At 41.1% G+C, this 24,587-nt stretch overlaps 1 protein-coding gene across 6 annotated transcripts in view; it reads right to left on the bottom strand.

The window, feature by feature from the left end:
• Positions 1-275: 275 nt before the first annotated feature.
• Positions 276-24,587, bottom strand: part of KCNQ4 (potassium voltage-gated channel subfamily Q member 4) — a 215,947-nt gene continuing 191,635 nt past the window's right edge. For 3 of the 6 annotated variants that reach the window (XM_056556981.1, XM_056556985.1, XM_056556986.1), the window contains 6 exons: positions 22,444-22,584; positions 19,783-20,000; positions 12,828-12,930; positions 7,519-7,650; positions 6,510-6,654; positions 276-2,179 (listed from right to left, as the gene is read on the bottom strand). In XM_056556981.1, the coding sequence (XP_056412956.1) occupies positions 1,961-2,179; positions 6,510-6,654; positions 7,519-7,650; positions 12,828-12,930; positions 19,783-20,000; positions 22,444-22,584 (958 nt within the window). In that variant the 3' untranslated portion in view covers positions 276-1,960. The remainder of the gene's footprint in view (positions 2,180-6,509; positions 6,655-7,518; positions 7,651-12,827; positions 12,931-19,782; positions 20,001-22,443; positions 22,585-24,587) is intronic. The other 3 variants (XM_056556982.1, XM_056556984.1, XM_056556983.1) reach the window with 3 other exon arrangements.

A 24,587-nucleotide genomic window follows, 5' to 3' on the forward strand; every position in this document is an offset into this window, starting at 1 on the left:
ACATAACCCATGTACATACACATAATATATTACATTCTGTCATACACAATTCCTGGGAATTAGCCACACACATTCCACTCTCGCATACACACAATAGCTGCAGTTCCATGCATGTACAGCCACATCTCAGAATTGGGTGTTTGTGTAAAGGCATTTCCATATACAGTTCATGGGAAGACATTCACATTGTAACTGCACCCAGATTTAGAAAGGGGACAGGCCGTCTGTTGAGAGAGGCCTCCAATTGGTGTTTATATGGAGACCTAGAAGCTAAAATGTAAAAAATGTCCCTAAAGGTTCTACATGTGGTAAGCAAAAAGCCTAAAATGTAGTCAGCAATAAATGACCAACCTGCCATGGTTTACCCAAAACAACCGGAATGTACCATGCCCGGCAGCCTCTATACACATTGTGCTGTTATTACATGTGTGTCAGATATGACTGTACTGTATAAGAGGTCAAATTCAAGGGCAACTAGGTCATTTGATTTGACCACAACTATGGAATCTGTAGCCTCTTTAAATACATTCAGAGTCATGTATTGGATGGGTTTTTGTTTCATAATGAAAAGATTTTGTGCTTTTCTCTTTTTTTCTTGGTACATTATTGATAAAGTCAGATAACTATTTACCCCCGAAAGGTATATTACAGTATATTTGGAGTAAAATCCACTTGAAAACTTCTTCGTTTTAGTTTGACCTGTGAATAATCCTATTCATGTGTGATGATTTTAATATTTTTATATCATGACTTTAATACGCCAAATATAAAAAGATATATAGATGTAATATGTGCAGTTTCATCGTGCCACCAAATGTAAAACGGGACTGCCCTAACGTCTGCTCACCTGTATTATATATTTGGTTTGTCTCTACTCAAATATTGAAGGCAGAAATTTTCCATTATAGCACAATGCTATTTACAGAACAAGACGGCTCACCACTGGGAGATCACCAAAGCACTTTCCTGTCTGGAAGCTGAGCATAAACTCCACGCTCATCATGTTCCTATGCCCAGTATCTGATCTGCACACAAAAAGGTCAGTCTTTAGTGTGTGTAAGATACAACCGCTTCATCTCATTTACATATTAGTGGGGCAAATATGCATTTACACAAACACCCATATAAAAGCTAAGTCATGTTACATTTTTTTCACATTGGCAATCCATTCACCTCAGCAAACAATCCCACGAGCACACACCCCAGTAGATACATCCATTTCGTTTCCATGTACACACTTAAGTTCTCAGTTGTCTTCTTTTCTTCCACTCCAGCAGGTGGCAGACACTGATAAGGAAGATGCTCTTCTACCTCTGGAGATGAAGCTTGAATCACTGTAATCCATGCATAAATGAGTTTGTCTCGGTGTCTAGGCTGAGCAAAACACCTCAGTCAACAAAGAGACCAGAAGTAACAAGCTCGGGTTTCATGTGTACCAGCGCACCGTGCTGCCCCACACTCAGGAGATGAAAGATTGACAGGAGCAGCATCTGCATAATAAGATCTTTGAGGCACTTTCTAGAGGCTGAGTGCTGTAAAACTGGCACTTGCCAACTTAGCAAGACAAAGAAGCAAGGAAGGACAATGCAGAAATTCTGTGGATTGCTAACAGAGGCCACAGTGCAGCTCATCATTGTGATCTTATAACTCAATATCTTAGTCACTTTACAACAGACTCAAGACATGAGCTCTTCTAACCACGAACAGCTCAGCACAGAGAGAATATATGGCTTTAAAAATCCTTCTTACTTCTCTGTGACAATATTGGATTTCATTTCCAGAAGACTTGAAATTGCATATTTATAATCTATGTTCATTATGTTGTAAGATGCAGAGCACTGGAACCAATTCAGCCGTGTATGGGCATCTGTTCATGTAGCTGTATTGGAAAATCTGTGACTCTACCTATTACCAGCAAAGGCTGGAGGCACAAGGCAACTCTACTCCTGAACTGAGTCCTTTATTCCATGTTGGTGCTGTCGGAACGGAAAATATTCAGTGTCTGTGCAGACACAGATATATCGACTTGATCCACAGGACTATGGTAATCGGATGTCATGTCATGGTCTATTAGTGGCAACTGCATGGAGGTTAGTGTAGAGGAGCTGGCAGGGCCCTTCTTTAGACACTGAGAGTAAAAACCAAGGAGGACATCAAGTTTATCTTCAATGGACTGAACCTGTGAAAGAAAGAAATAATGTTACTTCTCATAGATACAGATGGAATCTCTTATAAAAAAAAACAGGTTGGGTTTGATGCATCAAAATGCCACTGTCTAGAATAATGTAAAAGGGAACTAGATCTTGGGCATATATAAAATCTGTAATAATGCAATAGCATTGCTTGAAGTCACAGACAAAAGTTCCGAAGTCCTATTTTCCCATATGGCAATACAAGCTCAACTGTGTGTGCATATTTATGGGGAATAGAGAAAAGATAGCTTCATCCCTTAAAGGTACACTAAAGGCAAAACGTATATACTGTGTAATTGCTAACAGTGACCTCAATGGGGTGGTGAAGAACACAGAGATTTAAAGAACACCAAAGTAGGAATACCTGTGTAATGCACCACACCATCAGGGAAGGCACTAGGACAAACACAGAGTATATGTTTTGCCTGTGTTTCTTTAAAAAAGTGTATAAGAAGGGGTTGTATTTAAGCAGACATTAATTATTTATTATTCATTTTATTATTCATTTTAAACAGTAATTTATTTTCTGTATTTGGTCCATGTTCACAAACTGTGGTTTTATGTACGGTAGTTCTTGTTCATTTCTTCAAGCCCAAACTGGGACTGGACATAATAATAAGAGTACAAGTGCTTTTGTTATGCTTCTCATTTCTTAGTGTTTACTGGCATTTATTGTGAAAAAAACACCAACACCAGTATTACACTAGGCTATGTGAACCTGGGCTTTTGTTATATATAACCGTTCATCCTTATTCCCACAGAGCCTCTCTTCCAGACGTGCTGTGCTGTTACGTGAGAACAGCTTGGAAGAGCTGTGTCTGAACCTAATGCGTAACATAGTGACAAAGAAGTGAATAATTTTTGTAGTACCAAAAAACCGAACTCCGCTCATAATCTAAAAAATTCGGATGTAACTGCAGTTAACTCTAATATAAAAAAAAAGGATCAAAAAAAGAAACTCATTGATGTCCAGTAGAACCTGGAGAAAGTTGTAAGAGGTGGCCCTGCTTGACCCATCGAGTAACATCTTATCTCTGCAAGAAACATCTCCCTCTTTCAGTGACAATGACAATCGTTTTCAGAATGGTATTCAGCAAATATATGCTGTTTGAAGAAGTACAAGATTTAGTATTTAATTTTTAAGTGCAAAAAATAATTTAAAAAAATTGTTTCTGTGAATACTGAGGTTAAAAGGGTATCCCAAAGTGACAATGGGAGAAATGTATCATTGTAGGTGAACCATTTTTGTACACCTTTTTTAGTGCGTACCTGCGCTAAATTTAATAAATGGTCAAAGGACATTTGTAAAAATTTCATGCAGGTAGACATTTCCTGAAATTTCAAATCTGTAAATAGAGGTAGATGCAAACTATGGGTGGTACACCCCAATGCCCCTATAAATCCCAATATTTTCTAATACTCTTGACTGATTGACGTTTCTTTACTATAGCCACAGTTATGCAGGTTAGCTGGTTACATTTTCTGTGAATGGCAGGCCCACCTGGGTGGGGACTGGGCATAGGTCTTGCATTCCCTGGTAGATAAAATCACATCCAGGCAAGAGCAAAACAAGGCACCGACATTGTGATACACTGCTTTACCAATGCGGGTTGTACCATCCTAGTGTGGTGGTCATAAATACCCTCAAACTGTGGATCTGCCAGGGTTTCCACTTTTTTACCATTCTCAAAGAAAACACTACATAAAATTAAGCCAAAAAGTTATTTGTACCCTCAAAAGTATGCTAATAAAAACTACAACCATTCCTGAAAAAGAAGGCCCTCATTTGGCTACGTCACAAAGTTTCGGCTTTCGGAATGTGGCTACCTAAAACTTTTTTTTTCCCATAAAACAATTTTATTGTGCAAAGTTACGATATACATAATTATCCATGAATGAATGTTCATGTTATCTAAAGTAAAGTAGTATTTTTCAATTTCCTTTTCATCTTAAACATGAATCAAGTTAATTCACAAATTACAAGTAGAAAGTAGATGTTACGCCGAGCGCTCCGGGTCCCTGCTCCTCCCCGGAGCACTCGCGGCGTTCCTCTCTCTGCAGCGCCCCGGTCAGACCCGCTGACCGGGAGCGCTGCACTGACACTGCCGGCGGGGATGCGATTCTCATAGCAGGACGCGCCCGCTCGCGAATAGCATCCCAAGTCACTCACCTGTCCCGGTCCCCGGCTGTCTCATCCTGGCGCACGCGGCTCCGCTCCTTAGGGCGCACGCGCGCCAGCTCTCTAAGATTTAAAGGGCCAGTGCACCAAAGATTGGTGCCTGGCCCAATCAGTCTTATTAGCCTCCACCTGCTCCCTGTCTATTTAACCTCACTTCCCCATTCCCACTCCTTCTGAACTGCCTGCCGTTGATGAGCATACCCAGGACTTCACTGTCCTCCAGAAGGAGACTCTACAATTGCTCTCAATGTCCTCGTCCCATGTGGAGCGACATCCGGACAAAAAGAGGGGGAGACCTAAGGGGGGGTACTGTTACGCCGAGCACTCCGGGTCCCTGCTCCTCCCCGTAGCGCTCGCGGCATTCCTCTCTCTGCAGTGCCCCGGTCAGACCCGCTGAACGGGAGCGCTGCACTGACACTGCCGGCGGGGATGCGATTCGCATAGCGGGACGCGCCCGCTCGTGGATCGCATCCCAAGTCACTCATCTGTCCCAATCAGTCTAATTAGCCTCCACCTGTTCCCTGTCTATTTAACCTCACTTCCCCTTCACTTCCTTGCCGGATCTTGTTGCCTTGTGCCAGAGAAAGCGTTTATAGTGTTTGTCTTACCAGTGTTCCTGACCTCTTGCTATCACCATTGACTACGAACCTTGCCGCCTGCCCCGACCTTCTGCTACGTCTGACCTTGCCTCTGTCTAGTCCTTCTGTCCCACGCCTTCTCAGCAGTCAGCAAGGTTGAGGCGTTGCCGGTGGATACGACCTGGTTGCTACCGCCGCAGCAAGACCATCCCGCTTTGCGGCGGGCTCTGGTGAATACCAGTAGCAACCTAGAACCGGTCCACCGACACTGTCCACGCCAATCCCTCGCTGACACAGAGGATCCACATCCGGCCTGCCGAATCCTAACAGTAGAAGTTAAGATTACAGGTTTTATAAAATTGAAACCCTTAACCTTACAGCTACATTGAGAAGAGAATAAAAAAGATGTGACTCTTAGACCAAGGAAGAGCGCACGCGCTCGAAACATGTCTGACTGATTGTCGTTTTTATGGTGTGCTGTATCTTCAATAAAGCTGCTTGCAACGAAGTGCTGGACCCTGGATTCTTTTTTCAACATTGGATGCCTTGCCGGGCACCGGTCCGCGCACCGAAATCAGGGAAGGTGAGCTGGATCACTCATTTGTTTGTTGACTCTTGGAATGCAGCAATAAAAAAATCCAGCCCAAAATAGACCAGTCCTTAAAGGGGTTCTCCGCCCCAGGACATCTTATGCCAGATCGCGGCGGTCCCCCTGCTGGGGACTTCCGGGATCTTGGCTGCAGCACCCCGCTATCATTACTGCACAGAGCAAACTCGCTCTATGCGTAATGACAGGCGATATGATCACAATGCTCCGGCCCCTGTATTGCTTGTCATTACGCACAGAGCGAGTTTTCTCCGTGCAGTAATGATAGTGGGGTGCTGCAGCTGAGATCCTGGGGGTCCCCAGCGGTGGGACCCCCGCGATCTGACATCTTATCTCCTATCCTTTGGATAGGGGATAAGATGTCCTGGGGCGGAGTACAGCTTTTAAGGGGTTAGCAGTGATATAATTCCACATTTAGAAAGTCTTGGGAACCCCCCTTATTTTCCATAAAATAATTCCCTCCTATGATATGCCCATTTTGCATAGCTTACAGTATATGTATGCCTCTTATCTGCTGTACCAGCATACAATGAAACAATTCTAGCATTTATTTCTTCACCTGGAGCTGCTGGATGTACAATAATTCATATCATGTTTGATACTTTGTATTTAAACACTTCTATCACACATAAAGTCACTTTACCAAGCCATTAATCTGTGCTACACTACATTTTCTTGCCACTATTTACAGTGAACATTACACAGCATGTATTCGCAATGTTTGCTTTCAGACACAAATCTTGGGAACACATATCTTTTCCTAAGGTTAACTGTCGTGTGACAGGCTTCTGGAAAACATATAAGTTGTTTATATTATAGCAATTCCATTGCTGGCCTACATAATGTGATTCAGTATTAGGAGATTATAGCTGCACACAATTCCACAGTCCTGGTGATTCCATTGTGCTGTTTTGTGCAAGTAATCCTATATTTTTTGTAGAGGTTTCTCTCACCTGTCTCTCTACCTTTACAACTCTTCCCATCATGCTCATCTCATCGGCTGCATCTGCCTCAGATCCAATAGGAGGTAGTTTCTCTCCTTTCTCTCGTGGTTTCTTTTCCATAGGGATGGGACCCCGACCTATAATTTGGTCCACACTGCAAAAAATAAAAATAAAAATCAATATAATTAGTATAATTTATAGAGAGTTCAGCTCTGTAGAGTCAGGTAAATAATGGCAAAAAGTCAGAGACAGTGACACAAAAGTGTCAACAGGACTTCTCCTGATTCTATTGTTTAGCATAATAAAATACAGGCACACAATATAAAGTAAATCCTGCTCATCCAAGCATTAGCTCACATACATCTTTCCTATCTATACAGCTGGCTTACTACCAGCCACCTAACAAAATAGTCATCAGATATGTTACACAGGTTAAAAATGTCCTCTTTCGAGGCTGAAGGATTCTAGCTCCTATAAAAGATACAAGTTTCTCATAACCTCAGCCTGGAGGCTGAGTTACGCCTTTTTTAAATCGCAGTAACAAACTGTCTACAGTACCTGTACTGATTTGGTTAACATGGAAAACCTGCACTGGTCAGAAAGGAAATGACAGGCCCTACTACCAACCTGCCTGTCATTCCATAAAAATCCAGACCCGGAAATGGACTTTCCAAAAGTTTCCTTAGCAGCTATTGTCTGCTATGCATTTTACACTGTGCTGGATTTTCCATATATCATCCAACTTCCCCTGGATAAGATATGCTCTTCCCGAATCCTGGTAGGTAGTACGGGTACCTTGGGGCAATTAAGCAATCTCCAACCATCATTGTCTCACACTGGGAATATGGGGAATTGGGTCTATATGTAAGACAAGAGTGAAATATGCAAACTGGGTATGCTAAATTTTAGAACAACACAGCAAGAAGATCTCAAACAGCATGTAAATGTAGGAATCCCAACATGCTTTCATCCACTACATTATATTACCAGATTAGCAATGCCACACTTTACAACTTACCGGCACTGCAAACTCTTTATTCGCCCAAGCATGTCTAGATGGCCAGCAGAGTACTGCTCAATGACATCCTTCACATCATATGGACGGAGAGTCTCCTTGAATTTTCTTTTTGCTACAAGAAACTTCAGAATCCTACATTAGAAAGACAATGCATGAATTTGAAGCAATATATAAGTAAATAGCAAGCAAGAACCTGTAACAGGCTCTTGCACTGTCATCATCTTTAGTCAGATATATATGTTTGTAATTAGAAAAAAAACTACTATTTTTTTCTGTGGTCATTTTTTTACTGCCCTAGTTTCTATTAAAAGAGAGTGACTGTAACCAGGACAAAATAAAAAATGTGTACTATTCAGTGTATTCCGAATGGAAAACACCTACAGTATTCTGAGCATATTTGATGTTGCAGATTTGAATTCTCCAGATTTCAATGTAAACTAAATGACTGAACGCAGCTTCAAATCAGAAGCATCAAATGATGATACTGTAAGTGTAAATTGACCCGATGGTAGTGTTCACAAATGTGTACACTACATGTGAGCAGATTTTGTTACCCATTTCAGTCAATGGGCATCAAAACCTTCAGTAGCAAATCTGCAGCATATCTGCAGGTAAAATATGCACGTGTGAATGTACCCTAAGGTTACGTTCACACCTGCATACTTTTGCTGCAAATGCTCTGCTGGCACACACACAGTTACAGCAGAGCAATCTCCCTGCTGCTGCTCTGTGTGTGTCTGCTCGTATTTGCAGATTTCACGCTGGCAGTAATGAGCAGACACACAGAGCTATGGCAGCAGCAGAGAGCTTGCTTTGCCGTAACTCTGAGCATGCTGGCAGCGCATCCGCCACGTCAAATACACTGCAGATGTGCTTCCGTGTGAATATACCCTAAAGGTGAATTTACATGCAGCAGATTTGTTGCAGTGATTTCTGTAGCTGCCCCATTTAGAGCTTGCAGTAATATACATGCTGCAGAAAAAAACTTTCATGTGTACAGCTATGGTCAACATGATTGGCACCCCTAAATATCAAGTATACCATGTAAAAATATCTTCCAAAATAAAGTGTTTAGTGATACAGTTAGAGTATATAAAAATGCATATATATATATATATATATATATATATATATATATATATATACACAGTGATTCCTCAACTTACATTGGCCTCAACATACAATAGTTTCAGCAAACAATGCTCTTTTCTGGACCTTTGTAACTTGAAACCAGACTCAACATACAATGCCATGGACAGTCCAGATCTGCAAAACATATCAATGGCTGGAAGAACCGACCAATCGGAATGGGTATTTCACTGGTAAAACCCCTGTATTCCAGTGCATGCACTGACTGGCTGTCTAGTAGTGTCCCCTACAGTACAGGGAGGTACTACAGGTTCTGTACTACTCTTTACCTCTGCTAGGGATAGCTGCCCCAGGTGGGGGCAGCTCCATTTTACTTTTTTTTTGGAACACTGTGTGCACTGTACAGGACTCTGAAGAAGCTCCTGTCCTCTACATAGACAGTGATTTACAGCTTCCATAAGCTCTTTCTTTTTATGTAAGGACTTGCTTTATCATTATTAGTTTTTCTTTTTCTTTAATCCTCCTCTACTTATTTTTCTTTAATCAGCACTTTTTCCTATTTTTTTATTACATTTTGGGGGCTTCAGAACCAATTATCAGGTTTCCATAGAGTTATGGTTGCAGGATACAATAGTTTCAACTTACAATTGTCGTCCTGGAACCAATTAATATTGTAACTTGAGGAACCACTGTATATATATATATATATATATATATATATGTATTAGAGAAAAGCTATAGACACAAAAATAATAAAATGAAAACTAGGTTCGAAAAAGGAGCATATCTGACTACAATTGCAGGACACGATAAATAGCACGTGTTCAGTCAAAAGTAAGGGAAAAAAATCAGACTGATCTGTAACTAATGAGACTCACCTATCCCCACCATGTCTGAGCTCACATGACAAGTAGCCTATGAATGGTGGCTTTAATGTTTAAAGAGGACCTGTGGCCAACCTCCAAAAAATGAGATTGCATTATCACTTAATAGCTTATGGTGCCCTGATCACACACCTTTTTAAAAAGTTTTGAGATGTCCTTCTGTTGCGTAGATATGAGGATTTATAGTTTGTCTGACAATTCAGGGAATCAATCAAAAGGGCGTGAATGATGCTGCAAATCTGCAACAGAGGTGCTGCTGATGTTCTGTTGCAGATTTCATGTTGTTTAATACAAATAAATAGCTGAAAAGAGTGTCAAGTCTGCAGCAGATCTGCAACAGATATGCAGCATAAAATCTGCAGCAGATGTTGTTCATGTGAATGTACCCTAAAAAGGCCACATTTATTCCCTGTTCCTTCCTCACAATGGTCAAGACAATACAGGTGTCTATGGAGAATGATAATTATTACCACCAAGCATAAGCAGTCTCAAAACTATCTCCAAAGACCTTGGTATCTCAGCATCAACAGTTCTAAATGTTGTTAAGAAGTTTTCTACTTCCAGAAAAAATCTATAACCTTCCAGGAAGTTGGTTAAAGCGTTACTGTCATTAGTAAGAACATTTTAAAAAAATGCTTAAATCAGTGTAGTAATGTGCCTGTATGCATAAAAATATGCACGTGTTATTCTGTAAAATACCTTTTGATCTTATAATCTGATGATCTGTAAAATCTGATATTGGGAAAAATGCAATTAATAAATTTTAAGGATAAAAAGTTGGTACACAGCCACTATCAATGGTGCCACTAATGTTGACCACAACTCTTTGCCGCACCCAGGTTTTCTAATAAAGGGACTATTCAGTGTAATGTATAACAAAAGGTATAAAGGTATCTCTGAAAAAACGCTACGGGCAGATGTTAGCTGTAAGTCAATAGGGAACTGCAAAATGCCATATCAACTTGGCATTTTTCAGTTTGGTGTTTTTTTTTTTTTTATCCTTTTGGCGTTCTTCAGCTATTTTTGGCTCCTTGACAGTTTTTCAAAAATGACCTCTTGTTGAGACTTTGGCGTTTTTTAAGGAAAATCTTGTCGTTTTCCTCCCATAGAAGTCTATGGGAGTAAAAAAAACGACAAGAAAAACACCATGTGGGTTTTATTTTGTCGTTTTTGCCGGCGTTTTTTAGCAATCCAAAAAAGTGATGGAGATACCTTTTTAATAAAATTTTCGTGGGGTACCATTAAAAAAAATTATAAAAAAGACACAGTAGTGATGGAAAAAATTGTATTTAATGAAATTTTTCTTTTTTATAACTAAATTTTTAAACAGGGATCAATTTATGTGGGCGGGTAGGGCACAAAAAATGTAGCCGACAATAAAAAAAACATTTAGCGTGTGTGTTTTTCACTTATTTTATGTTACATTTTTTAGGTTGTACTACTACTCCCAGCATGGAACACACTGTTCCATGATGGAAGTAGTAGTACCTGTACTAATTGACAGATCGCCCCGGGTCCGTTGCGATTCTTCTGTATAACGTATAGATGCGGCCGGCCGCTCTTCTATGGCCCCAGCACTGCCGTATATATACACCTATTCATATTTCCTGCAGAGAGCTATGATTGTCCAGATGTTTCCAGCCAATCACAACTCTCTGTGGGAAATATGAATAGGTGTATATATACGTCAGTGCAAGGGACCATAGAAGAGTGGCCGCCCGCATCTATATATTATACAGGAAGATCACAGCGGGTGTCAGAAGTGACACACGCTGCTATATGTCTATTAATACAGGTACTACAACTCCCAGCATGAGTGTGCTCCATGTTGGGAGTAGTAGTACCTGCAGTTAAGGACAGATCACAGCGGGTGTCACTCCTGACATCTGATGTGATCGTCCTAGCTATTGCAGAGATGCGGAGCGGCTCTGTACAGCACTCGCATCTCTGCACTATACTCCGGCCGGCCAGTGATATGAATAGAACATCACTGATTTATATTTCCCTCTGAGAGCGATGATTGGCTGCAACCATCCGGCCAATACCGAAATCCAGAAAATATGAAAGAGTGAGGTGAATATCTATTCACATCTCTGGCCGGCTGGAGTACAGAACAGAGATGCAATCAGAGTTGCATCTCTGCGATAGATAGGACGATTGCATCAGGTGTCAGGAGTGACACCCGGGGCGATCTTTCTATTAGTACAGGTACTATTACTCCCATCATCGAACACTCTGTTCCATGCTGGGAGCAGTAGTACTACGTAAAAAATTTTAAAAAATTGAGAAAAAAAAGTGAAACACACACATTTATTTTGCTATAAAAAATAAAAATCTCGTTAAATACATTTTTCCCATCCCTACTGCAATTTCCACTCAAAGGCAAAAAAGCAAGAAAAAACACCAGAAAAACGGCCAAAACATAGGAAAACCCCGTGGCAGTTTTTCTGGCGTTTTTGTTAGCATTTTTTTAAATGTAAAAAAAAAAAAAAAAACAAGCGGAAACCTAGCCTTATAAGCAATTCCAAAGTATTATCTTTATAACACAAGTGTTGTTAATATCATGATGACACACCATACTTTGCTGATAGAATTCAGGGTTCATTTGAGTGAATCAGAGTTCCCTAGGTCAGTGTTTTGCAAAATACAGGAATGCTTGTGGATCATTCCTGGTTTTGGTATTGTTAGAAAATGCTAACTAAAATCCTGTAATTTAAAAGTGGCCTAATGCATTGTGATTTCTTTTATACAGTAAGAACAGTTACATTTTTTATTCTGACAACTTATTAATTCATGAAACAAATGGGAGATTGTCGCTGCAAAAATATACATAATTGATTATTTTTTCTGTCTTTGCAGGTGCATTGCAGAAGTTAATGATTATCTCAAACATTCATTTAGCTTTTTTTCTAAAATAATATTTAAGTAGGAAACATTTCTTTTAATCCTTAGAGTGCACTGTCTGAAGACTAGATCAAGGCTGTGTTTACATGTTGTGGCTGCAATACCCCTGAAACACTTGACACTGCAACTACAGTTTCATTTGTAGTGGCCACAGAGCATAACAATAAAGACCATCTTAGAGGGAAGCTAATAACCAATAAACTGCTTGTGGCTGCAGTCAATTTAAAGGCAGTGCTGACATGGTGCATGCTGGCTGCAAAGTGTGATTCAATTGTGATCTACTCTTTAGGGACATCACACTTTATAAATGTAACTGGTTGAACTTTTTTGGTTGAACTTGATTGACATATATCTTTTTTCAACCATACTAACTATTGCGAGCTTGGTTTATGCATGGTCAACTATTCTTATTTTTTAGTATAATACAATCACCTAAAGGCTCTGATCAATGTTTTTACAGTTGGCATGATGTCTTCCATAGTGAGATCACTGGGAAGTCTCTTCTCATCATTACTTTCTTCTACAGCTCCCTCTGCTGGAACAAAGAATAATGTTGATCACAAAGACAGAAAGTAGATCTTGCATACATCTCTTAAAGCAAGACTTAAAGCCAAAAGTTTGTTCTTCTCCCAACTTTAGTCTGGTGATGGTAAATGGCTGCCCTGGTCTTTACCAAGTGCTCAGTTTACCAAGTGCTCTCATATGAACTAGCTGGTTTACACAGTGCTTGCTGTGTAGACCAGAAGTAACATTTTTAATGTAACTTTATGTGTTGCACAGTGAGTTTCATATAGTTACATTGGTGAATTGACCTCCAGTCCATACATAATCCCCAGTTTAAATTGAATGTTTACACTAGGGGAGCTGTTGGCACTGGGCTTGGCTTCTTATCAGGGAAACATAGCTATAAGGCTGCATTCTCATGACGGTTGCAGCGTACAGATCCGGCTGGTGGAGGGGAAAACTGTGCGCTCTCGTACCCCAGCCGGGATGGAGCCGAACTCCATTGACTTTAATGAGCCGACCGGAGTCTCATTTCTGCCCCGTATCCGGTTTTGTGACCGGACCTAAAACCGTAGTAAACTACGGTTTTAGGTCCGGTCACAAAACCGGATACGGGGCAGAAATGAGCCGACTGGAGTCACTGTTTGACTCCAGTCGGCTCATTAAAGTCAATAGAGTTCGGCGCCGGTCCGGCTGTGGCACAGGAGCGCACAGTTTTCCCCTCCCCCAGCCGTACGCTGCAACCATAATGTGAAAGCAGCCTAAGAAGGGGCGCAGGGCAGCTTTTTACACTTTCCAGATTTGTACCAAGACAGGAAAAAAAATTGTCTGGACTGGCCCTTTAAAATAAGTTTTTATTTGACATAGGTTTTTTACAAAATTTATAATTTGAATTGTATAGTATAACATTTAAAAACAGTGTCTGGCATGTAAGAGTTTGCAAACTGCTAAAAAAAATACTTTTTATATTGACAATTTAATCCTCATTGGAAACATTTGTTTACCATACTCCTAGTGCTCCACAGCAAAAAGTAATACAGAATTACACTACATACTGTATATGTTAAAAGCAATTATCAAGGACAAAAAAATGATAAACATTTAAAGAAGTGTGTTGCTACAAGTGGACATATTGGGGGGGATTTATCAAAGCAGCCTATGTCCCGCATCAATATAGACCAAAATACAGAGTGTTAGGCTGGTCTATTGTGCACCTAATTTATCAAATGGCGCACGGCTCTTGATAAATTCTGTGCACAGACTGCATGATCTATGCTTTAGTCTATATTTAAACCTGCTCCAACATGGTCTGACATTTCGGCGTACTTTCAGCCTATGCGACTTGTCGCTGAAAAGTCGCTTTTGATAAATTCAGCACCAATGCATTTTTCAATGCATTTCAGTCTAAAATAGACTAGAATGCATCATGTTCTAAAAATCCTCTACAGCAAAAGTCGCAGAAAAGTCGCACATATTTAGACTGCGACTTTCTGTGCAACAAATTTAGACAAGAAAAACCAGTCTAAATCCTTTGATAAATCTCCCCCACTGTGTGGTTACTCGGACTGTGAGGCACACATATTCTTGACATTCTTATTAGTCCAAAGGACTTAAAAATGTTAATGTAATGACTCAATGGTAAAGCATATATTGCTGAAGTGTGTTACAGCTCAGAGGCGTTCATTTACAATCTCTATAAACTGTGTCTTCTTTTATTAACTTGATTCAAAGAATCAAGTAAATCTTTATTTTAAAATAAATCTTCTATTCTGCTAGTGAATTAAGGACTATCTTTTTTATTATATATGGTATCATATTACCTTTTAAGAATTAGCATCCTTTTGGGAAGCCATCATGTTACCTGAGATTTGTTTGTAGGGCAGCATGCACGCTGTATTTTGGACTGTTTCATATGTAAAATCACATTAAAATGCTGATAATCCCTTCAATTCACAGTTTATTCAGTACAAGTCTATCACTTGTACATTGGTTAAGAATCACACTATTCATGCCCATGAGGTCAGACATGTTAGGCTATTTGACTGATGGGAGTACTTCATGAAGAATATATTTGGATTTGTCTCCAGCTCTGGTTGAAGTATCTGTTATCCCTCTTTCTATATGGAATGTTATCAGTGTCACTCACACTAACCTGTTGCTATATTGATTTTGACAATACTTACCTACCCCCAATCCACAGTCTCCTTCTTCTGTTATCTCCTTTAATCCGGTGGCAGGCTTGGTGCACAGCAGGAGCACGATGATATCACCGCTGCTGCTTCTCTAAGCCTGCTTACAGCGGGACCCAGCGGAGAAGCACCAGCGGTGACATCAGCGTGCTCCTGTTGTGCACCAAACCAGCCGCCACAATAAAGAAGATTACAGACGAAAAGACCCTCAACAGCAGTAACGAATGTCAAAATATTATTTAATATATTATTTTAACTTTGTATGAGGCTAGGTTAACAATGAGCGCCATAGGTATTAGGGATCAAACAATATGGGGCCGATATCCGATAACTTATACCTTATACCGATATTCCGGTATAAGTTATCGGCTATTTACCCCCCCCCCCCATAGACCGCCGCCGCCACCCGCTTCTCCCCCCTGCCTGTCCGGGGGTCCTGAGTCCTATCACCGCGACCCCCCCGCCGCACCGCGTCCCCCGCCGCACCGCGTCGCACACCCCACCGCACCGCCCCGGCCCATTGCCTCCCCCATCCCCGGTTTTATAATTACCTGTTCCCGGGGCCCGGGGTCCACTCTACATCTGGCTCCGGTGGCGTCCTCCTGAGCTGTCACTGTGCGCACTGACGCGTCGCGTCACGTCACTCGTCACTGCGCACAGTATAACGCAGGACGCAGCAGGAGCCAGAAGTAGCGTTGACCCCGGGCTCCGGGAACAGGTAATTATAAAACCGGGGATGGGGCAGGCAATGGGGCCGGGGCGGTGCGGTGGGGGGTGCGACGGGGTGCGGCGGGTCGTTGGGGGGGGGGGCGGTGCGGGGGGCGGGGCATTATCGGCATATCGGCAAGGTAATTGCCGATACCGATAATGCCCAAAATCGTGATTATCGACCGATAATATCGGCCAAACCAATAATCGAACGATCCCGAATAGGTATGCTTCAGCATCCTGTCAAAAAGGTATGCCAATGCATACCTTGGCATACTGGCAACCATACAATCCAATGCCTAAAATGCCAACTACGTTTAATAATGTCCCCACATATATGTTTGTTTTGTAGCAGACTTTGGCATACTAATTTCAAATAGTTGGCCCATGTAAAAGGGCCAGTGTTCAGCTGTTGAATGAGCAAACACTCATTCGTCGGCTGATTGAATGTTTTGTGCAGCCATTTCAATTATCGTTGTTGGCCGCACATCAACAGGCAATGTGTGGCCAACAATGATGAATTTAAAGAACCCCACGAATAATTCAGCGATCTTTCATGTGGCCTGACCCCACAACGATTAAAGGGGTACTCTAGAGGGAAAAAAATTGCCAGATTTGTAAATAATTTCTATTTCAAAATTGTAAGCTTTCCATTATCAGTTGCTGTATGCTCCAGGGAAAGTGGTGTAGTTCTTTACCGTCTGACCACAGTGCTCTCTGCTTTTTTCTCTGTCTGCGTCAGGAACTGTCCAGAGCAGGAGCAAATCCCCATAGCAAACCTCTCCTGCTCTGGACAGATTCTGACAAGAGCAAAGTAGTAGCAGAGAGCACTGTGGTCAGACTAGAAAGAACTATGCAACTTTCCCTGGAACATACATCATCTGATAAGTAGTAGAAGGCTTAAGATTTTTAAATAGACCTCATTTCGAAATCTGTATAACTTTCTGGCAACAGTTGCTTTGAAAACATTTGTTATTCTTTGGAGTACTATTTAACCCCTTGGGGACGGAGGGTTTTCCAGTTTTTGCACTTTAGTTTTTTCCTCCTTACCTTTTAAAAATCATAACCCTTTCAATTTTGCAGCAAAAAATCCATATGATGGCTTATTTTTTGCGCCACCAATTCTACTTTGTAATGACATCAGTCATTTTACCCAAAAATCTACGGCAAAACGGAAAAAAAAAATCATTGTGCGACAAAATTTAAGAAAAAATGCAATTTTTAACTTTTGGGGGCTACCGTTTCTACGCAGTGCATTTTTCAGCAAAAATGACCCCCTATCTTTATTCTGTAGGTCCATATGGTTAAAATGATACCCTACTTATACAGGTTTGATTTTGTTGAACTTCTGGAAAAATCATAACTACATGCAGGAAAATGTATACGTTTAAAATTGTCATCTTCAGACCCCTATAACTTTTTATTTTTCTGCTTACGGGGCGGATTTTTTTGCACCGTGATCTGAAGTTTTTAGCGGTACCATTTATGTATTGATCGGACTTTTTGATCACTTTTTATTCATTTTTGTATGATATAAAAAGTGACCAAAAATACGCTATTTTGGACTTTTTGATTTTTTTTTGCGCATACGCCATTTATCGTGCGGTTTAATTAACAGTACATTTTTATAATTCTGACATTTCCGCACACGGCGATACTACATATGTTTATTTTTATTTAGACAGTTTTTTTTTCATTGAGAAAAGGTTAAATGATCTTTATTCACTTTTTTTTTTTTTGCAGTGTTATAGCTCCCATAGGGGGCTATAACACTGCACACACTGATCTTTTACATTGTTCAATGGTTTCTCATAGGAAACCATTGATCAATGATTCTGCCGCTTGACTGCTCATGCCTGGATCTCAAGCACTGAGCAGTCATTTGGCAATCGGACAGCAAGGAGGCAGGTAGGGACCCTCCAGCTGTCCTGTAAGTTGTTCGGGATGCCGCGATTTCACCTCAGTGATCCCGAACAGCTCCCTGAGCTAACTGGCACTGCTTTACTTTCACTTTAGACGTGGCGTTCAACTTTGAACGCCGCATCTAAAGGGTTAATAGCGCGCGGCACCGTGATCAATGCCACGCGACATTAGCCGTTGTTAGAGTCCGGGCCTGACCTGTTATGATGCGGTGCCACGGCATTTCCCCACGTTATAGACAGGGAGCGAGCTGAGGGCGTATCGGTACGCCCTCCATCCCCAAGGAGTTAAGCCTTGTGAAAGCTCAGTAAACAAGCACCAATCAGCGAGACCAGCGCTCATAGTACACACCATACCAGTACACAGCATAATACTTCAATTTAAGGCTAGTATCTGTTCTTATGAGTTCATATCTGTGGATCGGGCACCGCTGATGTGGGGATGGGTGCTGCATGGAGGGGGCAGGTGTACCAGGGTGTTCCGGGGCTGGTTCTGAGGAATCATCTCAATGGTTGCCCCGATGTGACCTGCGCCCTTCGGGTCTCGCCATGAGGCTGGAGGGTTTAGAGCCGAGGTACTTTTGTGCCTTGGGGAGTGGTGACCCTGAGGTGCCAAAACTCACTGGGAGGACCAGCTCAGTTGAGGTACTGGCACCAACCTCTACACCTTTGGCACTCACCTCTTGATTCCTAGCCTTCTGGCTAGGATCAGAGAAATTTTTATAGATATGGCTGGATGTCTGGGCAGTATATCTGCACTTATCCACTTATTTATTTCTTTGTTGTAGTCATTGTGCTACTTTACGTGTTTGTGTGTGTTCACAGGATTTGTCAGGGTGTGGTAGCCCTTCTGGGTGTCCCTCCTGGCGGTCTAGGGGAGGTGTGTGTGGCCACTAGGTTCATCACCTCCCTGTGATCCCTGGACATCTCGGCTTCGACTCAGTTGCCATCAGTTTACAGCTCCTTGACCCACACCTTGGTTAACGCCTAGGTTGATGCCGGGAGCATTTGTGGTCACTTAGTAGCTTCAGCGAAAAGAAACATTGAACCCGGACCCTTGCAGGTGCCTTATGGATCGGAGGGGAAGGTTTGTTGGGAGGCCTCTCTCCTGTCGGAGAAGGGCTTTGTAATAGGCTGCATCCTTTGTGCAAGTTTTTTTAGTGTGACACGTTTGCACTTTTTCTTGCACTCTGGTTGATAGAAAGCACGTTCCTCAGCTCTTAAAAAAAAAAGGTAATTTTACACCGTGTTAAGTGGTGTACATTAGGCTGTACCTAATGTACATGCTAGAGGAGGTCATAAGCATATGTAGGTCATACAAGTTGAGGAAGTATAAAATGAGCCTAAACTCTACTTGAATATGGGCATTAGAAATCTGGACCCTGGAAAGATGAATAGGATTCATCGAATTTACTATTGAGGGTGTATGGAAGTGCTGTTATATTACATTAGATACCCTATCAAAAAATTATTAAACTAATATAGTTATTATTGCACTGTTCAGTGTCACTAAGAATAAAATGCTGTAAGACTATATGAAGAAGACCCTAAACCTTAAAGGGTTACTCCGTTGCAAACATCTTATCCCCTATACAAAGGATATCCAAAGGGACCCCCACGATCTCCGTGCCGGCAGCATCAGGAATGTGGAAGCTTGCAGCTTCCGCGTTTGTGACATCACGCCATGCCCCTACATTCAATTCTATGGGAGGAGGTGTGACGATTACGTCATAGCCGTCATGCCTCCTCCCATAGAAGTGAATGGAGGGGGGAGTGGCGGCTGCATCGCCAGTCATCGGGAATGGAGCGGAGTTCGCTCTGTGTGCCGAATGACAGGGCGCCATGCCGGAGATCATGGGGGATCAGATGCGGGACCAAACATCTTATCCCCTATCTTTTAGATAGGGCATAAGATGTTTGTGGTGGAGTACCCCATTAAAGTCTACATTCTTTGGTTATTTAAATAACTCCTGTAAAATGAAGACACTGTAGGATTCTTTGGCTTGATTACAGAGTAGAAATCCTGAAAAGCTAGGTCTCATGATCCTTCAATATTTCTGGATTTACCATCTGCTTGGGGCTTTGATTTAAGTCTTAATGATGCTCGAAATCTTGTACGATCGTTAAAGCTCCAACTTTTCTGCACTTTGGTAGGACTGGGAGTTTCAGAGGTCAGGTCTGGTCCAGCAGAAGTCCGCTCAGGGGGAGCCAAGTACTGTTTACTCCGTGTGCTCTGTTTTGGGGCACCACCTCCTCGCATCCGATCTTTTAATCCTGACTTATTGCTGAGAAGGACAAAAGCAGATAATGCAGTCCATGAGATTTATGGAGTGGAAGACTGTCAACAGAACAGGGAAGGGAAAGATAGGTATGAGAAGCAAGGAAGGTTTGATAGGGTTAAAGAAGCAAGTGGATGGGGTAAGGGAGACATCTTGAAGAGACATAAACATATATTCTCTATTCTGTTTTTGAGCAAGTCACTTCTTTGGAAAGGGACATTTTTTTTATAAGATCACTACTACACACGGAACAACCTGCCTCTAGCAAGTAAATCTTCCCCCAGGCTAGACAAATCTGCTACCAGGAACCCATGCATTTTTGAACTATGTAAAACAAAACCAACCTTTCAACATGGTGAAAAAAAGGTCCAATAAAGTTTCTGTAGTCATGCAATAAAATGTTTATAAAATTAATTAATGCTAACATAAAATATATGTGTATTAGAAGACCCACTGAAATAAGAAAGCTTTTTTCTCACCATGTTGAGTATTCATGCTAAGAGCTGTCTGATAAGCCATTAGACTCCCACATTCCATTTCATCCAAAACCCCAAGACAGACGTTACACTTCAGATTCAATAATAAAGCACCTGGAATACGGCACCCATTTCTCCTGGAGGAATTCCTCGGAGTGCGTTACAACACAGTTCAGTACCACATGCTGCTAAGACAGGCGATCCTACACACCTCATTCCTCTACTTCGGGCCTTCACACCTCATTCCTCTACAGCGATCCTTGGAAATCATCTGCATGCAAACACATCTTAGCGACACTCTTAAGTCCTTGTCTGCCATGTGAGTTTTCTAGATTCTCATGGCAGTGAAGGGGTTTAAGAAATGTATGAGTTCTTTGCTAATTTAAATCCTTTGTGGACCAGTGAGATGTATTGTATGACAAAGTCATATTGCTTAGAGCCATTCTATTATGTATTGTGCTGGTCCGCAACAGGTTGAATTAAGGAATGACATTTTTTAGGGAAATACAATCAATTGTAACAGAAATACAGGACGCCGTGTATCAGGATAAATTGACAACTCCAGATAAATAAGGGCCACTCAGTCCACTTTTACATAACCAACTCTGCACCGGAAAACAATACTAGAAGTAACCAGTCCAAGTCCAGGTAAAATACTATAGATACAAATGATGATTCTGTACATTTTAGACAGGTGTACTTTCTTCAGTGTTGTTCTTGTCTAAACACTGGAAGGATTTATCCTGCAGCTGGGAATATGTAAATGTCTCTGAGCCTTAGTAATGACGTTTCATGCACTATTATTATCCTAATACACAGGAACGCGCAAGGGATTTCTTTTTATATCTTAAGTCTTGTAATGGAGACCGTATTTTTGGTAAAGCAGGCTGGTCTACTGTCTGCACAATTCAGAGACATGCATGCAGAGCAACCCATTCCAATAGGTAAATACCTGGGCTTCCAGCCAGCGTACAGACGAAAGAAACTCCGCTTATTACTGTAAAGAGGCCATGGGTTACTGTTACACATAGTCCAGTCTGACAAATGAAGACAATTGTGGGTAATATGATTTATACTGGTTCTGATCATAAAACATTTACTTTCAGTGGTATGTAAAAAAAAGGCAAACATCATGTGCCAATGCAAAACTATATTTTATCATGGTTATGTCAACACTGCTGTTTTCCTGTACCTACAAGCCTGATAGAAAGCATGATAGGAAAGAAGAATCCTGCTGACGCAAGTCAAATGATGGTCACATTGATACCAAAAAAAGAAAAGGAGCCTAGGAAAAGAGACAAAGCCCTGTCCTGAAATTCCACATCTATAAGAGTCAAAGGTGAAAAAACAGGGGATACAAAGTGAGATTAGTGATGGTAGGGAGAAAATACAGGTGACATTCACAGAAATTACATTTACAAACAAACACGAGAACACTAAACACTTCAGAGTCAGAGGGGCTGGCAAGGGGCTGGCAGGTATATGCAATGCCAATCACATACACAGCGCATATATAATAGAGCGATCATATCCTGACCTGTACTATATACAGTTTGATATGTTTACATTCTAGGTGGAACTACTACAGTTATCCTACATGTGGATGAAAAAAGTGATCATTGAATGTTTAGCAGGACACCTTAACAGTATAGCCTTCATCCCTAACTGCATATTAAAAGAATAGTTATGGATGTGAAGACTTAGTTGTCCACTCCCCATTTGTGTACTCTTGTCTTTTGTTTTAAACATAGCCTATGATTATATGCTAAACTTGAGAATTATACAATATATACATTAATCGGTTTAGTTGAGCTATATTATTTATGTGTGAACTAACAAGTGTAATTTGAACGTCATTCATACGACACTCGTACTCCCAAACACATGCATTGCTCTGCACTTTTGCAGGCCCCTCTGCCCTAACAGACACTTTGACGAACACTGGGCTTGATAACACTGGCAGGGACCCCTACCTTTCCCCAGCACAGAAATGGGGTGCTGTAGATTTCAGAGCAGGGGAGACGGGGTGATATCGAGGAGACCCCTGACAGTGCTTAACCCCTCCATTTCGGCTACGGGTTCGATGCCAGGTATCAAACAATAGAAGCAGCTCTCTGAAGGGGTCAAATATACAATAGCACATTACATCTTTGAAGGGCATTAGGAGAGGATCGTAGACATTATCATATCAATAGTGCCTCTATGTTTTTTATTATGGACTAAAAGTGTGCAACCTGTGAGTCCTAGGAGAGTCTTTTATTGTCAAATATGTAGTGTATTATATTGGATTTCTTGTTTGTCTTTTGGGGGTTTAATAATGATACATCACTTGCCTCTGATCTACATAAAAAGGTAGCCACTGCAATACCCGATATGAAACTAAGGGGAGGGGGGATGGGGGGTGGAATTTAACATTGAAATACACCTTGTTGTTGGCATTGACAAAGTTACAAAGTTTTGTGCAGGCCTCCCAAGTGTGTGATTTTTTGCTGATTTAAGCAAACTAGTGGGCGTGGCTTGGTTTAAAGTGAAAGCGGCCAGAGAACTGGAGCAAGCTGTAGCTGAAATGTACACCAGCTTGCATAGATTAATAAAACACAGTGCCTAGGCTTCATTGGTGGCTTAAATCGGGTTTCTAGAATGGAAAATTTTAAGTCATGATGCAGATGATAGAAAAACAAAACATGCTCACCTGCCTTAATCCCCCCTAACTTCCCCTTCATGGCAATGGTCTAAAATAATAGATAAGCTATATATTCCTTGGTGGTCTATGGTAGAAGATGGGTTACCAACTGGTATCCAAAGGTAATAGAGTGGTCATAAAGGATTTATCGCTGTAAGGGTTTACCATCTTGACTGCAAACAATAAGATGCAGAGGCTATTTAGCAGGAGCTTTTTTTGTTGTTGCTATATTTCAATATGGTTGCTGTTATGGATGAATAAAGTACATATTATTACTACTTCAGAATTTCAGATTGTTAAGTGTTTATAGGTAAACTATCTTAGACTGCACTATACTATGTATTATCATCATAGTAGCTTCAACTTCATGATCACTGCTTGTCATTATATATATCTTCTGACCATAACATGTATGTAACTGCAGTCACTGTCCAGAGTTTTAGCCTGTAAAGAAAATGTCTCAAAGGAATAGAACACCGGTTATTGAAACTGTTTATATAAGAAAATGCAAAGTTTATTAACATCTAATTTTACACATTAGTCCTTGTCATTTTTAGCAAATCCCCTGTCAACCAGTTTATTTTATACATTACAACTCATGCCTACAATGTAATGTGCACAGACCCAGACACTGTACATATTAAGCTTGTATGTGTCAGTATTATTTACTGATGTATGGTATCTTGACGATCTGTGAAAATTTGGCTATGCATAGTGCTCAAAGGGAATCTGTCAGCTATATTTGCTCTTAAGAGCTACAGACACCAACTGGATAGCTGTTAGTTTGTAAAAGCAATCAATACATTCCCTGGAGCTGATTGATGGTGGTTATCAAACTAAAAAAAATAAATTTTATTTCTCAAATACAACTAACAGATTCTCTTTTTGACAGTAGTAAGCTTTGAGTTAAAGGTATTAAACAACACTAGAAAAAAATGTTCAGTAATGTAAACATGTATAATTAAAGATACAACTCTTTTTTAAAGCATGCCCAGAATGTGGCATATATATATATATATATATATATATATATATATAAAAAGTGAACTTACCTCCCATCACTCCCCCAGTATCCTGCTGCAGGCCTCTGCAGCGATCCTCTCTTTGGTTCATGTGGCTGACTTGTCACACTGTGACTTATTGTTGGCTGCAGTGATGTCCCGCCTCAGCAGGTGATTGGCTGAGCTGCAGTGTAATGTTTTGAGCCATGGCCCTGGTCTTCTTCCTTGTGCCGGAGCCCAATACATTACACTACTGCTTAGTCTATCACCAGCCAAGGCAGGGCATCGCTGCAGCTGGCGATTAGCTGAGCCACAGTGTGACGAGTCGAATACAAGAAGCAGGAGGAGGCTGGGAGCAGGATACCAGAGGCACTGTTTTTTTTTTTTTTTTTTTTAAATGACAGCAATTTGGGCAAGCTAAATATATATATAT

The sequence above is a fragment of the Hyla sarda genome, chromosome 2, assembly GCF_029499605.1.
Source record: "Hyla sarda isolate aHylSar1 chromosome 2, aHylSar1.hap1, whole genome shotgun sequence".
NCBI classification, from domain to species: Eukaryota; Metazoa; Chordata; class Amphibia; order Anura; family Hylidae; genus Hyla; species Hyla sarda.